This window comes from Acanthochromis polyacanthus, chromosome 4, assembly GCF_021347895.1.
Source record: "Acanthochromis polyacanthus isolate Apoly-LR-REF ecotype Palm Island chromosome 4, KAUST_Apoly_ChrSc, whole genome shotgun sequence".
Classification (NCBI taxonomy): Eukaryota; Metazoa; Chordata; class Actinopteri; family Pomacentridae; genus Acanthochromis; species Acanthochromis polyacanthus.
Window position 1 is genome coordinate 42,544,597 of NC_067116.1, and position 20,041 is coordinate 42,564,637.

General features: G+C 39.9%; 1 protein-coding gene across 1 annotated transcript in view; it reads right to left on the reverse strand.

Annotated features, from left to right (window-relative positions):
* si:ch1073-396h14.1 (disintegrin and metalloproteinase domain-containing protein 10) overlaps positions 1 to 20,041 on the reverse strand; it is a 43,980-nt gene that overhangs the window by 3,367 nt on the left and 20,572 nt on the right. Inside the window, exons 8-14 of the mRNA XM_022194296.2 lie at positions 18,478 to 18,646; positions 9,630 to 9,793; positions 6,108 to 6,279; positions 5,853 to 5,997; positions 5,399 to 5,582; positions 2,709 to 2,808; positions 474 to 694 (exon numbers count right to left, since the gene is read on the reverse strand). Coding sequence (XP_022049988.2) covers positions 474 to 694; positions 2,709 to 2,808; positions 5,399 to 5,582; positions 5,853 to 5,997; positions 6,108 to 6,279; positions 9,630 to 9,793; positions 18,478 to 18,646 — 1,155 coding nt within the window. The remainder of the gene's footprint in view (positions 1 to 473; positions 695 to 2,708; positions 2,809 to 5,398; positions 5,583 to 5,852; positions 5,998 to 6,107; positions 6,280 to 9,629; positions 9,794 to 18,477; positions 18,647 to 20,041) is intronic.

Consider the following 20,041-nt stretch of genomic DNA (forward strand, 5'->3'; position numbering starts at 1 on the left):
TATTGGAGTTGACTGAAATGATTTAATAAACAAATCCAACAGCTTGACTACCACAAACCCATCATCATTTTGTACATTTCAATACCGTCTGTACAGCAAAGAAAGACTGGACCAGAGCAGATCTGAATATATTCTAACATCTGGCTCAGATGCAACAAACAGATGTTCTCAGCCTCCAAATGCACAACAACCCTTATTGTGGTCGTACTGTGGATCCACAGACCGGCACAAACTAGGTTCAAGTTGCTTTTCTCATCTGTTAACCATCTTTTTGGCTCAAACTAGGGGAGCATCAGCCTTTAAAGTCTTCCCACAGTTGTTTGTGATCTGGCAAGCCAGCATAAACCAAGTGTAGGATAAATAAATTATTGGGAGAGCGGCTTGATATTATGTTATTTTATGTTGGTCCTCTCCATGATTGTATTTATGCTTTTATCTCAAGTGTGTGTTGACAAACTAATAAAGGAAACCACCTTCATCCACTCTGCCACATCGTCGAAGTCGGCCAAGTTGAGGAAGGAGTTCTTCAGTCTGGCGATGGGTCCGTCTGCATCCAGGATTCGACAGACGTGGAATTTATCGCAGTATCCACGGTTACCGTAGCACGGAGCTCCGCTCACCAGAGGCAACGCTTTCTTCGGGAAGTGACGAGACAGAACAGAGGACGTGGTGCTGGCACATGTCTCAGGCTTATCTTCAAGAGAAACGCACAAAGAAAATCTAAATAAGTTACGGAAATATCGACGCAAACTGATTATACACAGTTTCTACAGTATAAAGTCACATTTCTTGAGTGGAAAGCCCTTTAATACCAGCCACAACATCACATCCATAAGCTGAATATTGAGTGGATCTACTGAAACAGCTTTAACCCATCAATGCCTCAACACCCCAGACCTTTAAATTTGTCCTGTAGTTTCAGGCACCAAAACATTAGCAGCTAATCCTTTAAATCCTGAAAGATGCAAGGTAGAACCTCCATTTCCTGTTTTCTTTTTCCAGCACATCCTACAGATACTTAATCAGATTGAAATCTGTGGAGTTTGGAAACGAAATCAACATCTTGAACTCTTTGTCATGTATTTAAGACCATTCCTGATCAATGGTTACAGGCTGGTAGGGAGCATTATCATGCTGAAAGAGATACTGTTGCCATCAACATCCACAAAAATGGAAGACCGAAGTTTCCAAGCAGAACATTGCTCTCTACATGACACTGCTTCTGCCTTGTCTTCTTCCCATAGTTCATCTCGCTGAAATCTCTTCCCCAGATAGACAACATACTCAGCTGTCTCCATGATGTAAAAGAAATTATGATTCATTGGATCAGGCCATTGTCTTCCATTACTCAATGATCCAGTTCCTTTTGGTTGATCAGCCTTGGAACTAAGCAGCTGTGTAGCCTCATATCTAGCAAACTGCCATGCTCTTCATGTTCTGACACCTTTCTATCATAGCCACCAATGAGGTTTTCTGCTATTTGCACTACAGTTGTGCTTCTGTCTGATCAACCAGACTGGCCTTTGCTTCACATACAGACACAGTTGACTGGTTGTCCTTCCTTGGATGACTTTTGGTAGATACACTACCAGTCAAAAGTTTGGACACACCTTCTCATTGACTGTTTTGTTATTCATATTAATTATTTTATACACTGTAGATGAATACTGAAGCCATCAAAACTATGAAAGGACACGTATCATGTTAAAAAGTGTTGAACAAGTCAGCATATGTTATATATTTTAGATTCTTCAAGGCTTTGCACACTCTTGGCATTCTGTCAACCAGCTTCATGAGGTGGTCTCCTGAAATGGTTTTCCAACAGTCTTGAAGGACTTCCCAGAGGTGCCGAGCACTTGTTTGCTGCTTTTCCTTCACTCTGGTCCAGCTCAACCCAAACCATCTCAGTTGGGTTTAGGTTTGGTGATTGTGGAGGAGAAGGAGTGTCCAAACGTTTGGCTGGTACCGTACACCGAAGAACCACTGCTAACTGTTGACTCCTTTAACAATGGAGGAGGATCATCATGAACACGTCAACCAGTCTGCAGATATGTAGCCTCACATGTAGAAAAGTACAAAGTTCTATGTGTTCTGACATCTTTCTATCATAGCTAGCAATGAGGTAGTTCCTCTGTCCCCTCAACCAGACCAGCCTTTGCTGCCTACATAAACCAGCTGGCCTTGCATGCCCAATGACCGGTTTACTGGTTGTCCTTCCTTGGACCACTTTAAGTTCTAGGTTCAGGAGAACTGCATGAGACCTGTTGTTTTAGAGATGCTCTGACCCAATAAACTAGCCATCCCAATTTGGTCTTTGTCAGATTCTCTTTGATTCTTGCACTTGATCATTTTTCTTGTTTTAAACACGTCAACTTGCTGCCTAATTCAGAACAAACTAATCAGTGATCTTCACTCCACCTGTCAGTGGTTTTAATGATGCTGCTGATCAGTATGTATAGTATGGTAATGCTAGGGTATCCCTGATGAAAGCCACTATGTAGAATCTGAAAGTTCCTTCCCCTTCAGTGCCATGTCGCATCATCTTCAGCACTGACCAAAACATTCAGCACTGATTGTAAATCCTGGTTGTTGAAAACAAGGCCCACAAGATTGTCTAATGGGAAAACACGGATATAGACCTCAGTACAAATTGACACAGGCTGTAAACACATTCCTCAGTAGTGGAGGACACATGGAGCTGAGGTTACCAGGCTGCTGGCAGCACATGTGGCATTTCTCCTTCAGGGAGTCTCCTGGACAGTCGCACTGCTGCAGGTGATGCTTCAGACACACAGACTCAGAGCAGACCTGCAAATAAGAACAGGGCTTTATCAGAAATAAAGGAGGGATGGAGGAGACTGGGGGAAAAAGTAAAAGAGGAACTGATCAAGAGCAATAAACCTTCTATCTGCAAAACAGCATCACTTAGCTGATACTTTAGCATCAACTGCATTTGTTGGTAGATGGTAGTTTTGGTTGGAGTTTCTGCATGTTATGCCAATTAGGAAAAGATAATCTTTTATTAATTCCACAGCAGGGAAATTGCAGTGTTACAGCTGCAAAGGGAATAGTGCAAAAATACAGAAAAGATGGGTAGAAAAATAAGAAATACTGTTCTTATTGCACAAATTCCACTGAATGTGTAAAATAATATTGCACAGGGTTATTCTATATGTAGATAAGCATTAAATCTCCCTCAAGTTGAAAAACTGCAAATTATTTGACCTGTTCCATCAGATGTCTAATAAACTGCATGTGTTCACAGTATCATACAGATATTAATGTTTAATACTGTACATTGCATGCGTTTTCCCCTTATTTTTCTTAATCTTATCCTCCTTTACTTGACACCTACGTAAAGAGAAAGGAAATCTCTGTTTTGTGGTTAAAATGTTTGACAAATTGTATGATTTTTTTTCTCATTTCCTGAGACTTTTTGTGAATTCGGACCGTGTAATCTTTAGCTTACTGTGTGTGTGATCTGCACCGCACATGTTTCCTTTTTATGTGTTTCCAAGGCTGAAATAAATTTCAAGTTTGACATGTTTCGAGAAACTGACCCTGTTTATTTGCACAGACGAGTCCGTTTCCTGTTTTTGGTTCATTGGATTCAGTGAAGGAGAATGTGAGCGAGTTAGTTGAAATACTTTGTTTAACTTATTTTTCAACTACAACCAAAATTCCGCTTTTATTTTTGGACATCTTTTCTCAGATGTACCCCTGAAGGCTTTATCCAGTTGGTATATTTTATGTTTCTAGATCAGGTCATCGGGGGTCACCACAATTAGCACATCTGGAGAGGAACATACCCAGAATGTATGATGGAACAGCATGCACATCTGGACTGAATTTTCTTGCTCTCCTGCTCAGAGGACAGTGTAACATCAGCCTTTAACGCTGTAGAACAGTGATGTAAATTTATGGTAGAGGACGCAAAAAGAATCACTTGACATGCACATTATGTTTGAGATCATTTTGAAGCAGCTGAACTTATTATTCTGGTAACATATACAACAGGGTGTTTGTTTCCCAGCCAGCATTACTTCTGGAGGTATGTTGCTCCGTTGCACCACACCTGACACACCCTGGAGCACACATGCATGTTGTTGTTTTGGATTGCTTCAGGTATTTTTCCTACTTATCGACTGTCAACTGTAGTTTCATTCCTTCCTGTGCAGTATAAAGATCTATCAGCAGATTCCTGAAACTTCCTTGTTGCCCTCAGAATCAACAAATCACCACTGACACTGAAAATGCGTGATAGTGCATTATTCTTACATGATAATATAACTTTAGATTGAGTTTTGTCACAACAGTAATTCAACTTTTAAAATATATAAATATAGTAATATGAAGTTTTGTTTCATTTTCATATTGTCCTAAAATGAACGGAAAGTACAGTAAGGTTTCCAAAGTGGTTAGTTGTGACCTAAATTAGTGTGGCTCAGATGTTTGCTGGTATCAAAGGTTTAAATGTCCCATGTAAGGAAAAATCCATTTAAATTGTGTTTTGTGGTTGTTATAAACTTGGAAGTGTAAAATAAAAGCTGTTAAGATGTGAAAATGTTTACTTCGACCATTCCTAGTGCTGCTTCTGCCATTTCTAAAATGTCTGAGCCTCAAGCAAAGCTCACCAAATGTTCTACTGAAGACTGAACACAAGAGCCCTCATGCACTCTCAGCATACGAAGAACTGAAGACCCAGCGAAGTACTTTATTTACTGACAGCACTGTTCCCACAACAACAAGGTGGCCAACATGGCTAAAGTTACCATTAGCTTTGCTGGAACACCCTCCAAGTCAGAGCTCTGTGGAAACTGGCACAATGAGGGACTTTTAAAGGAATGGAAACTGTATTTTCAAACCAGAAAATAAGTACTGGATGGGTTACTGTGTTTTCATGTCGCTTGTTGTGCTTCAGTGCAACCCAAACACAGCTGCTGTTAGCATCTGTTAGCTTCTCTCCTACTCACTGTGCTCGCAAAAACTGTGTTTCAATACAGCTGAATTAATGCAAAAGCAAATTAATGAAAAGGGGCTCGATATGGGCCTCCAACTTGTCCCATATTGTGACAACTTGCTCCAGCTTGTTGAATTCATTTGAATGATTTTTGAAACTCAATGTGAATAAAGCGTCCTTTTAGTGATCAAGAACATGGATATTTGAAAACCAATAGCTTGTTGACAACTAAGAAAAGTTATGAAGGCCCTGTAATATGATTGAGCTATTACATGAACCACATGCTGAGAATGTTGAGGTCAAGAATGTTGTTTTTTCTTTTTTTTTTTTTTAAGATCTGCTTTGCAACACCGCTACACATCCGTAAACGTTGCCTTGTTGGGTAGCGTAGATGAAACATGTTGAGTCACTCTGCGGTGTGGTGGATGTCGGCCTCACCCCGTTCAGGCAGACTCGCGTGCCGTGACTGCAGACGGTGAGATTTTCTTTGGCGTTTGGCTCGGGGCAGAAAGAGGAGAGGCCTGAACACAAACTTTTTTCCTGACAGTCCGTCTCCTCGTCGCACATCTGACCGGTCGGCTTAAACTTACAGTCCTGACCACAGCAGAGGCCCTGACTCGGACTGAAGGATGGACAAGAGGAAAGACGACAGATACACATGAAAAATGAACCTAAACAAGAAAAAGCCACACCCAGAAGATGAAATCTAAACAAAATAGTTTAGACAAGAGGCTGATAACAATGTGGTAAACTGTTTAAATTAAAAATGATTGAAAATAGAAAGAGCTTCCAACCCCTAAACAACATCAGGGCAAGTGTGAATTCAGATGCACTAAACAATGTCAGTTTTATATATTCTATGCGCACTTTGATGATATGTTTATGTTTGCACCTGCACACTTTTCCAGGCTTGAGGCGACACTGGACTCCGACAGGCTCTTTAGTGCTGTAGCAGCAGGCGTCTTTGTCATTGTGACCGACGTCGCACTCCTCACCGTCCTCCACAATCTGGTTTCCACAGATGGGCTGATCGCTGACTGACCAAAACACACAAACATGCAGATTATTTACAGTGACTAACGCACAGTGTAAACTTTGGCCCAAACTCTGCAGGCGGCCCCCAGGTGGACGCCGTCTGCTTCCTCACCCACGAAGCAGTCGTCCTTCTTCATCTTCAGGATCTCGCTGATGTGTTTGATGCTGCACGGCGAGAACTTATCGTTGTTTTCTCGCACCTCGTCCGTGGCGTGAGGAAACATCAGGTACCTTCCTTTGCCGCCGGAGGAGCCCAGGTTCCCGCAGTTGGAGCCTTCGTCGTGCTAAAACACAGAGAAAAGTCACAGAAATTTTCTTGTTAGGTTATGTACCTGCACCGATGCGCAGACAGAAACAGCAGGAGGAAACGAATCATCCAACTAAAGCTGAAACCATTTGCTTCCATCTTGATCACATGTGGGGGAATTAACTCCCTTTATTGCTGATCCCAGTAGCTTGTTTCAGGTCACCAGGGACTGACCTGATCTGAAGCCCCAGTTTTGCTCTGAACGTTATCTTTGTTATACTTTCAAATATATCTTTTAAGCAGTCAAAAGATTCCACCGACGTCCCTGAAGCAGCTGAGGAATGCTGCGTTCCACATGTGGGACTCCAAGGACAGAACAGAGCTCCTATTATTTGTGTAACTTTTTCTGTAATTCATCTTCGCGGGACGTCAAGCGCACTGATGAGTTAAGAGACCGATGCAGAGACTTGAAAATCAACATGGAGTCACACAGAGGGAGCAAGCCTTGATGTGGATTGCTGCATCTGCTCCTGATTAGTTTTAATGGATATAATGAGTGACAATTTTATAGGCTTCGCGATAACTGTCAGAATCTGCAGCTCTGGGTTTGGCGGCAGCGCTGTGACACATCATTTTTAAATAGTAGATTTATTTTTATTTCTGTTTTGATTTCTTGGAATCATGTCATCATTTGGAATCACAATGAGATGTTCTAAAGCCAGCTTGGATTATGTTTCCATTACAATTCCTGTCCTCTTACCTCAGCTATTTTGTGGGCTGCACCTCAAAGAACAGCAACAAGTTTATCTTTATTGCTGCCAAAATTATAAATAGTAGAAAGAAAAACAAAGCTATCTGTGTTCAAAGCAGCACTTCTCCAGAAAAGCATGTGAGTGTCAGCAATGCTCTGTCTAAACTGTCGATTTTCCTGCACTTGCTGTTTACTTTCGGAACACCTGTAGCGGTTTTACTGATGCTGTAACCACAGACATAAGCTTGATGCAGCTCCAAGATAAACAACAAATGAAAAAAAATCCTTTTCTACCTCAGGGAAAAACTAAAGTGTGTCAAATTTTATTGCACTTTGACTTGTTTGCCTTCTCGTTGCTCATGTAAAGTCATGTTTATACGTACACAAAAGCAGTTAGTTGTAGCACAACGGAATTTTGAGAAAATGCAGCAGTAAATAAAAGGTTTTCGGACACCCCATGCATTTGTGCAATAAGAATTACTCTGAGTCTTCAAGTGCAATTTATTTTAGTACAGTTACAGCCATAATACTAAAAAAATCCTTTAAAAAAAAGCCATTAAAAAAACTTAAAATTGATTGGTTCCATAAAAACGCATAAGAAATTTTAAGTATTGGGTCATTTTGGTACCAGTGATCCACTAATTATCGTATTTTTTATAAAAAGACACAATTTTTGTTGTCATGCTTCGTGCCTATGTAAAGTCAGCACATTTGAAAGCTCTTCAGAGACAAAGATGGCTGAAACAAGGAACCTAACAGAGGAAACATGCCTAAAGATAAACATTCTCAGCCAGGAAGTGCAGATGCAGTCCTTCAGCACTCTGCAGAAATACAGACGAACCAACAGCTTTGGAAGACAAACCAACATCTGGGCCTCCAAGGGTTTCTTCAGCAAGAAATGACCGCATTCTTTGTCTGTCTGTCTGTTGTCTAATGTCGCCGCACCTTTTGAAACACAAAAAAGATTTTTCCATAAATATTCCATGATGATATTTGAGATCGTGTAAAAACTTAAGGATGTTTGAAGACTATTTCCAAGACCGTATGAAGTTATTTGCTCTTCACAAGAGCAACAGCACCAGCTGTTTTTTGGCGAACTAATGTAGTTTAATTTATAAAACGCCTGCAGAGACTAACATAGCAGAACTAATCTGCTCAGGAATGCCTCAGAGGACTCTTTGGTCTCTGGAATAACAGAGGGCACAGTGAAAAGGGACTGAGGAACGCTGCTGGCATTTCATTTCAGCAGCGGGATGAAGGTTGAAGGTGTTAGCAGCCATCACACATGGCGAGAGGTGTGAACATTTGTGTCTCTACATGTGCTGTTGTTGTGGTGGAGGAGGAGGTTGTCTGGACTTGAATATGAAAATAACCAGAGAACAACCATAGGACACAAAGTGAGGGACATCAGAGCTCCTCCTGTTCCCTTATTTGCGGTTTTGCAGTGAGTCTGAGCCAGGACTCCCTCTAAAACAAACCAGTCAATAAAAAGACCAAGGTCTCTCGTGCCCATTTAAGTGAGTCATTCAGTTTGTTCCAGCGCAGTACAAACACCCATGGGTGCCTAGTGGGTATACATGATGCAAATCTGAAATTTGAATCACAGGGATTAATCATGTTGAGGTATTGTGTGATACACAACCCACATGGTTTTCGGTTTAAGTAAATGGAGTTGAAGAATCAAAAGTGAAGGTCAACAGACATCCATCAGACATCGAACCCAAGAAAAGCACAAATGATATGAAGAAGAGTCTTATTGTGTGTCAGGACAACTTATATTCTCTAAACTTCTATTAAATAGTCCTTATACTCAGCAGATATTTTGACATTATAGAAGGAAAACCACACTTTTGTCACAAGCACTAACAATATCTGCATTCAGTTTCAGTGCTTACTGAGCAGAATGGATCGGCAACACGTTCATTCATCTTATGCAACAGTGATACTTTATGTATTTAGTCATGAGCAATTTAGCGCAATGAAAACACTTCAGAATATGTAATTAAATCTGGAATCTGTAATTAAACCAGAAAAAACAACTGTTAACTGTTAGTCCTCAGTAAGTACTTGGACCACACCTATCGATCATTTTCATCTCAGCAACACACCTGTAAACTTTCATAACTGCATCTTGCACAGTTGTGAAACCGTCCACAGACATGTAAACACCTGTAAGTACTCAAGACCACCTTTGTATTTGTCTCAACTACATTTTCCTGTCATGAAACACAGATACAGTATGGCCATGGCTGTAACTGTTTATTGTACGCAGCCATCTTCTTGTCTATCCTTGTTTCTATGGTTGTTTCTGTCAGAATCGTCACGCCTCTGTCGTCACTTAGTTACGTCTGCCTTCTGACTCTACACTTCATGGTGATTCATCCGCCAGTTTTAGGAGCATTCAACCTCGAGGCTTATGGAGGGTAACTAGACCCACCCTGGCAGAGAATTAAATTAGTTGCCGTGGGTTGTCTAGCGCTGCTAGGCTACCACTTGTATGCTGCTATTAACACTCATTTCTAGATACCATAAATGCTGCATGTTTTGTAATCTTCCTGTCATTGGGTTAGGGTTGGGCTGGTATTATAAGTACCAAAACTGGAGGTAAGTTTGGAGTGTTTAGGATGGCGACTGACCGGAGCTCCCAGACTGTGGCCCAATTCGTGTGCGAAGGTCAGCTGGACATGTCGAGGAGGCAGATACTGTCCATAGTTCTGGACTGTGACCAAACCTGTGTTCAGGGTGGACATCCGGCTGTTTCGGAAGGCTGCATACTGTGAACACACTCCTCCCCAGTTACCTGAAGAACGGAAGATAAACACTGATATCAGTAAAGTAAATATTGTATTGTCTGTTTGGTTTTGGTTGATGTATTCTACCACTTTGTTCACAAAACGTTCTGCACTACAGGAAGGTGGTAGAAATGTAGGTTCTGATAAAGTTTACGGCTCATAAATGCCTCATGGCGACACATCTGACAATGAGTCAGGCCCAAAGTAGCAGCAGATCCAATCAAAAGCTACCCGTCACTTCGCAGTGCAGCTCTGTTGCATAAGTGACCTTGAGCTACTGGAAAAACCTTAAACCAACAATGTTTTGCTGTTGCTATCGACCTCTGAGGCCCGGGTCTGGAGGTACAGACAGACACACAGACAAACTGATCTCCCCTAGTTTCACATCAAAGCCTGCCGAGCCATTTGGCCTCCAGTGGTCTCCTTTGGCTTTGAGTTTACATAATGTCCCTGAAAATGATTCAATTACAAACAGCTGGCCATGTTCATGTGGACAGATGGCTGTGCAGTAACATCACACTTCAACTGACCAGCCAGAAGGCCAGCCTCACAGATACCAGTGCTATTGGTCAAACTGTGCATCTATGATAAGGTGTCTTAGCAAGACTGTTTGTAGGTTAAAGTAAGATCTGACTTCAATCCTTCTTGTTGGACAGCATATACTGATAAAAAAGAAATAATTTGTGAACTTTACAAATTTCTAACGTCCTGGAGTTCTCTTCAAAGCTGCATAAATTTACAAGCGAGCAGCTTAAAGCTTGGATAAACCACTGGATAAAGTGAATTAGAAGGAATAATTAATAGCAATCGACTTAAACCAATAAAAAACATGAGATATGAGGAATTTACAAGCATGTACGAGATAAAGTGTACAATGAAATAGAAAAATGAAGTGACTAAAAGTGGAGATAAGCAGTGGAATAAACAGTCTTACTATTAAGAATGGCTCCATTTCAAACACAACTGAAACAGCAGGATAGGGACTTAACACCATTTTATCTAGTCCGGTCCGAATTCTCCACTAGTTGACCCATAGATCTGAGAGAACTTTCAAGCTTCAGCAAACATATCTCAGATATATTTTGTTTGTTTGTTTTCTCAATCTTGGCAATGTTTTAAAGAAGTCAGGTTCAGGATTTAGTTACAGCTTCGATGTTGCTGCAGAAATTTAGATCCTCATTAATGACTGCAGTGAGATTCTTGACCAGGCTGTTACTTTTTAGTGCACCAGATATAATTATTTCAGTCTTGTCTTTATTCAGTTGAAGGAAGTTTTGTGACATCCAAGTGTTTAATTCCCCGAAATGACAGCAAAATAATCTGTACAATCACAGTCATTTGGTAAAAGTGTTAGATTAGGGTGTCATCTGCGAAACTGCGCTAAGCAACCCGAAAGGATTGAACTTCATGGGACTCCATACATCATTGGTTAGATTCATATTTGCCAGTACTCACTATAGATTCCCTGTTTTCTGAGTATGATCTAAACCACTAGAAGACCCCATTGATTTAGGAGTAGTTAATGGTCCACAATGTTAAATGCTCCATTAATGCCGATCACCACCAGGACTGTTAGACTCCCCCTGAATCATTATTTATGCATTTATAATCTTTATGAAACCAGTTTCAGTGCTGTGATGTGAGTGGAAAGCCAAGTCTCAGTCCTGGAGCTATTTCCATGTGTCCACCCTGTCTCTTCATTGGTTTCCTCCTTTTTGGTGTCCATGTGTTCAGGTTGGAGGTCCCAGCAGTCACGTGAACTTTATGTAACACCTCTTACACAATTTGATTAGCAGCTCCAATCTGATTGGGAAGCTGAAGCCTGCGAGACGCGCATCTGCTGCAGATATTCAGAGAAACCTGAGTTCACCAGGTGTCACTGAGGACTGTGGGAACCAGTCGCGGGCATCTGCATCTGCATCCAGCGTGCTTTTGTTGCACGGTGGGCGTAAAACTGACGTCCAGGAACAGCCAGGGACAATTGGAGGTTGAAAAACAGGACAGCTCCCTATCAGCGCTGCTGCAGAAACAAGGAGGGTACTGTAGGAACGAAGAGGCCACCTACCATCACATGTCACGTGAAGAATGACCATGCTTTAACCTGAGCCTGCCTTATCTCTTGGTATTTGGTATCACAAGAGGGTTTTTTGCCAGAAACAAGAGAGCAAAAGTGACATCTTTAAGCTTTAGATGAAACCACAGCTGCCAATCGAGGCTCCCCGGCCGAGCCGATCAGGAATTCTGGATGCGTTTCTCGCTTTTGACCTGAAATGGCCCCCCTGGTGGGTCTATTCAAGGAGCTGGATTTCCTAGAAAGAGTCTTACTTTGGAGGCCTGCACTGTGGTTTTTGGCAGCGACCGCAGAGAGGTTGCGATTCCGTCCCCTCCTCCTTCTCGTATTCACCACAGAAAGGAGCCCTAATGAAAGGCTCCTATTATTAGCTCACTGGACTAACAGAGTCCAGAGAAACAAACACTCTACAGACCACTTACACTTAAAGCACACGCTCTCAGGACGCAACATGCATTTATATATGAAGAGTTAATTTGCAAAAAACAGGTAACTCCATTTAAGGAAAGCTCATTTTTTATTGTTTACTTGAGATATTAATAATAATAATAATTTATTTTTTCTCTATTTTGTCATTATTTTACTACTGAGTCAAATCCACTCAACTTCAGTTTGATTGATATTATCTCAAGTAAACAATAAAAAAAGTTTTCTGAAAATGAACTCTTAATATACTTTATGTAGATATATATACGCTCACCTTCTACTTAAAAATAGATCTACTCATTCAGTATCGATTAACATCATATTTCCACTCCCCCACATGGTTTCATGTGAGCAAACAATAGTAAAGGGGGAGTATTTCCTTGGTTACGTCAGTGGGAGGAGCCAGAGTGTCCAAATAACACCTTTAACAACAAAAACAGACACAGCGAGCACTTTGATTGCTAATAACCACATCCGGAGTTCCCAGAAAACGACAACGGAGCTGCTCTGGAATCCAACCCAAACTACTGTGAATAATCCGACAGCATCCGGTGACGTTTCTCTGGCCTCTGTCTGCAGAGTTCACTGACCTTCTAATTGCAAATTTGAATGGGATTTATTCACTGTATTGTTGAGGCCAGTTTGACCTTTTCATTGTTGAAGGACAGAGATGGAATACATCTGGAAGTCAGTACAGGTTACTCAACCTGAGCAAACATAATATTTCAATCATTGATCATTGATTTACAACGGAGCCTGATTTTTACCAGTGTTTTTGTCTGTGTTTTAAACATTTCTTTGACTGTATATGCTGCTGTAAAGTGACGTTATATACAGTATAAACTAAAGTAGAATCTCCTTTTTTTGTCCACATTTTTGCCTTTAGCAGACAGATGCAGCACAGAGAAATATTTGGAAAAGAGCAAAGGAACAGTCAGCAAAGAGTCAAACTGAGCTGCTGAGGATGCTTCTCCCAGGTGGTATGGATCCTAAAAGCTTGATGAGCTGGTTGGCTTCAGTTTTATTCAGCATTTCATTTATTTTTCAGGACAGCCACAAAAATGTCTTTGAATCTGTAGCTCAAAAACCTAGCTAACAAACCTGCAGTTTGAGTTAAACCAACAGTATCAGTTAAGTGCTTTAACAGACAAATGTTTTTTTAAACTGTTTTTAACTGTATATAGTTTACTGTTATTTACATATTTTCATTGTTTTGTTAAATTACAGATAACTAGTATTATCACAGAAAAAACATAACTAAGTGGAATTAACAAACATTAATTGTCAAAATTTTAAATATCTGTATTTTTTTTAACAAATGGTAATCTGTTCTTTTACGATATTTGACCCATAAAATTACACTTTAACAAAGGAAATTACACATTGCAGCACTGAAATCAGCAAAAAAAGGATAATTATTTTTTAAATATTTGCCATTATTTGGAAGAAAAACTATACACATTAAAAACTGAAAATGGTTCAATCATTTTTTAAAGCTTCAATTTCAAAGCTTTAGTCAGTTTATTATTTATTTTCTATAATTTATTTGTATTATTTTTTATTTTATTTTTTACAACGTCTGACCATAAGAAATTCTTTACTGTATTTAAATCGGCAAAATCATTATTTTAGATATGTGCTGTTATTTGAAAGAAAAATTCCGCATATTAAAACTGAAAAACAATAGCAATAGTTTTTAAAGCTTTAATTTAATTGATTTTCTCAGTTTATTTAAATTAAATTACATAATATCTGTTAAATCTAAAAATATTTGTGAAATGACGCAAAACAGCAGTTTTTTTTAATCCAAAAAATCCTTTAAAAAACTGACATTTTTGTGGGTATTAATGGTCCACTTTTGTAATTATATTGATACTTTTGTGAATTGTAGAAACACAATAAAAAAACTTAAAAAATAATAAGGGAAAACTGTTTAAAATTATAGTGTGTACTTTAATTATAATGCAGGTCAAACTGAGCACAACGTTTGTGACTGATAAATGTGAGACTTCCTCGTTCAGATGTTCTTAATACCTGATTTGTTGTGGACTTTGTTCTTCTACATGTTGTGCATGATTTTTTAAAATTTACTGTGCCTTTGTTTCGTCAGCTTCCACATGTTTCCTTTCACTGCAGCGCGCTTGGGGCCTCCTCGAAAGACTCGTCAACATATTGTGTGTAAAATCACTGTCTGTTCCCCAATTAGTCTCAGAAGAAGGAGGAATTTTCCTGGTTTGAAAGCCTGAATGGAGCGAGACGTTCGGGCCCCAACCCCCCATCCTGCACTGATGTATGAACACACAACATGGAGGCTCAGAGGAGGAGTTTGAGTGTTGGATGGGGGTTGTGTGTGCTCGTCTGCATGTGTGTGTGGCTCCAGGAAGCATCGGGTTCTTTGACTTTATGGTCCTGTGGATGAAGATCCTCCATTACCAAAGACCAGTGATAAACTGGTGGAAGTGGGTTATGCAGATACAGAGCGTATCTGTTTCTGCAGGTCAAACATTATCCACGCTGCTCTGTCTTTAGGGAGGTCACATGAGGCTGGAAAGTCACAACAATGTCATCTACAACGTGTGTGTGTGTGTTAGTGTGTTTCTCGTGTGAGGTGTCACAATGGCGATCACGCTGAGGAATGCAGTCACAATCCTCACTAAGAAGTCTGGGAGTGTCAAAGGTTCACTGAGCCCTGATCACATGTCATCCTGGTGGTCTGCTCTCACGCCCCTCAGTTTAGCCAATCAAAAGCTGCAATGGGACAGTGTCATAGAGACAAACAGGAAGAAACTCCCACCATAACAATTCCCACATATGTGTCCAACAGCCTCCAGCAGGACAACAGCGATACACGGGGTCTGTTACTGGACCCGGGCGATGCTATGGAAAGTCATGCTGGTTTATATTAGGCCACTTGTTTTTGTGCTTGTGGATTCAGGTCACTGAAGGTTAATCTACACTGTAAAAATGGAAAATTTGGAACAACTTACATTTATTTTTACTTTTTTCTTGACTTCATTCATCCCTATTTTGGAAAATTACATAACATAATTAGCAAAAATCACCAAAAATGTATTAATTTGCATGCAAAAAATGCTATAATGTTGTGTCATTTTGCTGTTAAACTGTAAAATAACAAAAATTTTACAGATATTTGAAGTTCAATTAAAGAAAAAATAAAGGCTAAAACATTTCAACTGTTTTGCAAATTTCCCCATTTAAAAAAAAATACAGATAATGTCTAGCAAAATTGCAGATTTTTCTTTTTACGTTAATGAAAAAATTAATTACGGAAAAAATGTACACAATATCCAGATCTTAATTAGCATTTTACAGTTTTTTTAAACAAGTTCGAATAAAATTCTGTGTTTTTACTTTATTGCTTTTTATACTGTAAACAAATCAGTAGAAAAAAATTACAGGTAGGTAGTAAATTGTAGAATCACAGAAAAAAGTTAACATGTTATTTATAAAAGAAAAAAGGCAAAAAAAAACAGGAAAAAATGTGTATAATGTCCATTTCTTTAAAAAATCTATATTTTTACAAATATTTGTTCTTCACAATGTGTGACTGTAAATTTAAACAGTTTCATTGTATATAAGTTGATTAAAATTCCCTATTTTTCTGGCATTTGTTTTTCAAAAATAGTTTTCTGTAACATTGCAGCATTATAATTTCTAAAAGCAATTTCTTAATTTTTTTGTGATTTTTTTTTTTTTTAGTGTTCATTTAACCCTTAAAAAAACCAACAAAAATCTGACTTTTGTCAAACTGTACATAATGTTCACATCAATTTCTTGTTTTCCAGTGTTTGAATGTCAGACGGTTTAACTGCACTTAAAATCAGCAAAACTATAATTATTTTAGATATTTCTAGTTATTTTCACTTTTACAGTTTTAATACATTATGGTATTCCACTGTTTTTAACGTGTGTTTGGGACATCATTGCTTCCAGATTTTCAGTTGTTTTTTTTGTTTTTACAGCTCAGTAAAAATGCAGTTTACTTGGTTGCTTGCCTCTTTTTTATTTTCTCATTTGGTTTTTTCATGACAATAATAAAATCATAATTTAGAAGAAGGATTGTTATCTGAGCTGGCAGCAGCAGACGGTGAAGCAGATTTATATGCAAATCACTGAGGATTGTTAATTGAGGGCTCCGCTCATGTTTTGTTTTTGCTCTCTCAGACCAAACACTGTTGAGCAGACTTTGAAATGGGAGCTGTGTAATTCCTGCAACGATCAACTTCATTTGATCCCAGAAAACCAAACGAACTGTATTTGTACTGCAGGTTGACCACATTGTTGACTCTCTTTGGTCGACGGCGCTAATAAATTTCTATGTAGAATCTATTTATGCAAGTTTTAACGCCTGTTTTGTTGCTATGTTTTACTTCGCTCAATGTATGGGTGCTGCTTTTCCTCAAAAGCCTCTTTCTTTTTCATCAGTGTCACTGCAGTTCAAGCTGATTCTGCACAATCCACGACTCCTGATTCGCCCACAGTCAGGGGTCAAACGTTTCACACTGATCTGAAAACTGGGAGTGTGTAGGAGTGTTGAACGTGGCCCTTGGCGAGTTTTTGTCGGGTCACGCCCAGAGAGTCCTGGGAGCGTCGACGGATCAACAGAGATTCACACTGAGAGGCAGAGCGGGAAAACATTTCACCCTCCAGGATTCATACTTTTCAACCTGGATCGACTCATATCTATTTCATGTTTCTGTTTATCCTGGCTTTGCGCTTCAGTGTCCCGCCTGCGGTACACTTTGAGATCTGCATAAGCAATTTGCTAAATGTCTGAAGCTGCAAACGCGATTATACAAACACTATACGCCGATGGAAAGCTTAGATTCTCATGAATCCGCCGGTATAAACCACTTTCAGATGTGATTACCACAGCGGGTAATATAAACACATTTGTCCGACAAACAACGAATATCCACCCATCTGTTCTCTATACACGGCTTCAACGCACACAGCGCGACTCTCATTTCCGGGTTCATTATTACACACAGATGAAAATATTCCACAAAAAACGGCCATAATCCAACCTTGGACATCCAGACGAAACAATCCAGTAAACAATTTTTTCCAAAACATGTCTTGAAGTCGGTATAAAATCCACGAATTGGTCGTTTTCAAGGAAATGCACCTGGCGATGCGCGTCCAATATTCCCTGTATTTCTCGTCATATTTTTATTTACAAATAAAATATTAGCGATTTTTTTTTTTTTTTTTTTTTTTTTTTTTTTTTTTTTGTACTGAAAATGGCTGGAATTGACTGCAGCTTATAGGGTTAACGCAATTCTTTACATTTTTCTCTACTGTCAAAACCCTATACAGTGAAATGACAGTTATTGCTTTATCTCCATTCATTTACATTGACACCTCATCTTGTTAGCCCAAAATAACTGCTTGTTGTTACCAAGATGGTCGATGAGGGTGAAACTTTGGTCATTTCTAAATCAAACCTGCTGTTGTGCTGCATTTTCCTCTAAGCAAAGTTGATATGCCAATCAGCCACAGTATTATGACCACTGACAGGTGAAGTGAATAACATTAATCATCATGTTGTAATGCAACGTTCTGCTGGGAAACCTTGAGTCCTGACATTCATGAGGATGTTTGACATTTACTACCCACCTAAAGACTGCAGGCCAAGTAAACCCCTAACCTCCAACCCCCCCCATGGTAACAACAGTCTTTGATGCCTGTTGCCACCCTCAGCAGGATAATGCACCCCGACACGCCGCAAGAACTGCTCAGGAGTGGCTCAGGGAATCTGGGTTCCACGTTCCCCAGGTCCAAACATTATGGAACATCTGTGTGATGTCCCAGTATAATCCTGGACTAGGAAGGTCCCACCCTGCAACCCACAGGACCCTCAGAATTCACTGCCACAGGACATCCCAGAGGTCCTGAGTCCATGCCCCATTGGGTCAGAGGAATTTTAGCAGCATGAAGGAGACCGACACAATATTAGGCAGGTGGTCACGCCTGATCGGTGTAAATCCCCACAATACTCTGAGCGTAGTGCACTGCATTTATTCCTGAGTGTCTTTCCAATGTGGGGAAAACTGGCCTCCTGTTTAATCTGGGGCCTCAGCTTGCAGGGACACTGTGCAAACTACTGACCTACAATCCTGCGTTTATGTGTCACTCGCATGTGTTTGTGACTCCGCCGTGGTTCTGACTCACCAGCTTTGCCTTCCCAGGCGAGTCCCAGCACTCCGCTGTAGTCTCTGTTGGTCAGCAGGTAGGACAAGCACAAGTTCCCCCAGTCGTTCTCCGAGAACAGACTCAGCAGCTTCTCAGGGCCGATGTACAGACGATTCAGAGGATCGTTCTTGTCGTCCTCCGTCATCACCTGGAACGAGACAGACGCTCTGAGCTCAGTCGACGTTCAGGCCAAAGATACAAAGTTTCCTCCAAAAATCTAAAAAAACTAGTGTTTTACAGTCATTTTTAACTTTATTGCAGCTCAGTCAGTCCAGTTTTGATTTTCAATGATAGACAAGACATGAAATCGCTGCATTAAGTGTATGAGCCCGTTATATTTACTCCTGTTACATTTTTACTCACTGTGGGCTCATTTTACACAACAGTTTAAAGTATTGCACCTGTATGCAAACAGAACAACCACAACTAGAAGTAGAGAGAACTCATAAATATCTTCTAAAATAGGCAAAAATTAAAGTTGGATTAATTAGATTAAAAAATTCACTCATTTACTGGCTGATTTTTTTCATGGAATGACTCATTAATTAGCACATTTTTCTCTTTAGGATGCATTATTCGAACATGTATGATTTGTAAATTTATGTGATGCCTTGTTATAGCTGCGGTTTTATTTTGTATAAGCTGCGTCGGCTGTCTGTTAATTTCATGTTCGAAATAAATAAATACATAAATAAATAATTATCACCGTCTACTGTTTGGTCACATTTTCACCCTCTGTGGTTAATTTTTTGCTTCAGTACAAAGTCCCGCGCCTTTATGGAAACCGCATCGTTATGATATGTAGAGAGAACTCAGGAATGTCTTCTGTACAGAATGACACACTTGTAATGCCATCAATCATAAAACGTTTTTTTTGTCTCCTATCTGCTCTGTGGAAATGCTGCCGGCAGTTCAGCCGGCAAGTTCCTGAATTTTTGTCATGTGACTGTTGGTCACATTGAACCCACTAAAGCAGGGGTGTCAAGATCCGTTCCTGGAGGGCCACTATCCTGCATGTTTTAGATGTTTCCCTCTTCCAACACACCTGATTCAAATGATCAGGCTCGTTATCAGGCTTCTGCTGAGCTTGATGAGAAGCTGATCATTTGAATCAGGTGTGTTGGAAGAGGGAAACATCTAAAACATGCAGGATAGTGGCCCTCCAGGAACAGAGTTTGACACCCCTGCACTAAAGGCTTCATGATTATGCAGAGAAATGAAGATTTTTTTTTTTGGTTTTTTACGGAATCTTGTTGGAGCAAGTGGTTTATCTTTAGAAAAAGGAAATTATTTTAAAGAAATTTTAGGACTTCGCTCTTAGTTTTGGTTGGTTTTATCAATGGAATGTTGTCTCAGATGAGTAGTTCATGGTCAGAGCTGAAAGTTACATGATTCTTCCTGTTTTATAGTTTCTTGCTTTGATAAATGGTGTCATATTGGCTTTTGTCTAAAGACATGTCTTTTTAACCCGCTGGTGGATTTTGTGGTTGGGAAAGTTAACCCAGTACTCACAAACAGTTTAAGGAGGCGCTGTGGCATGTTT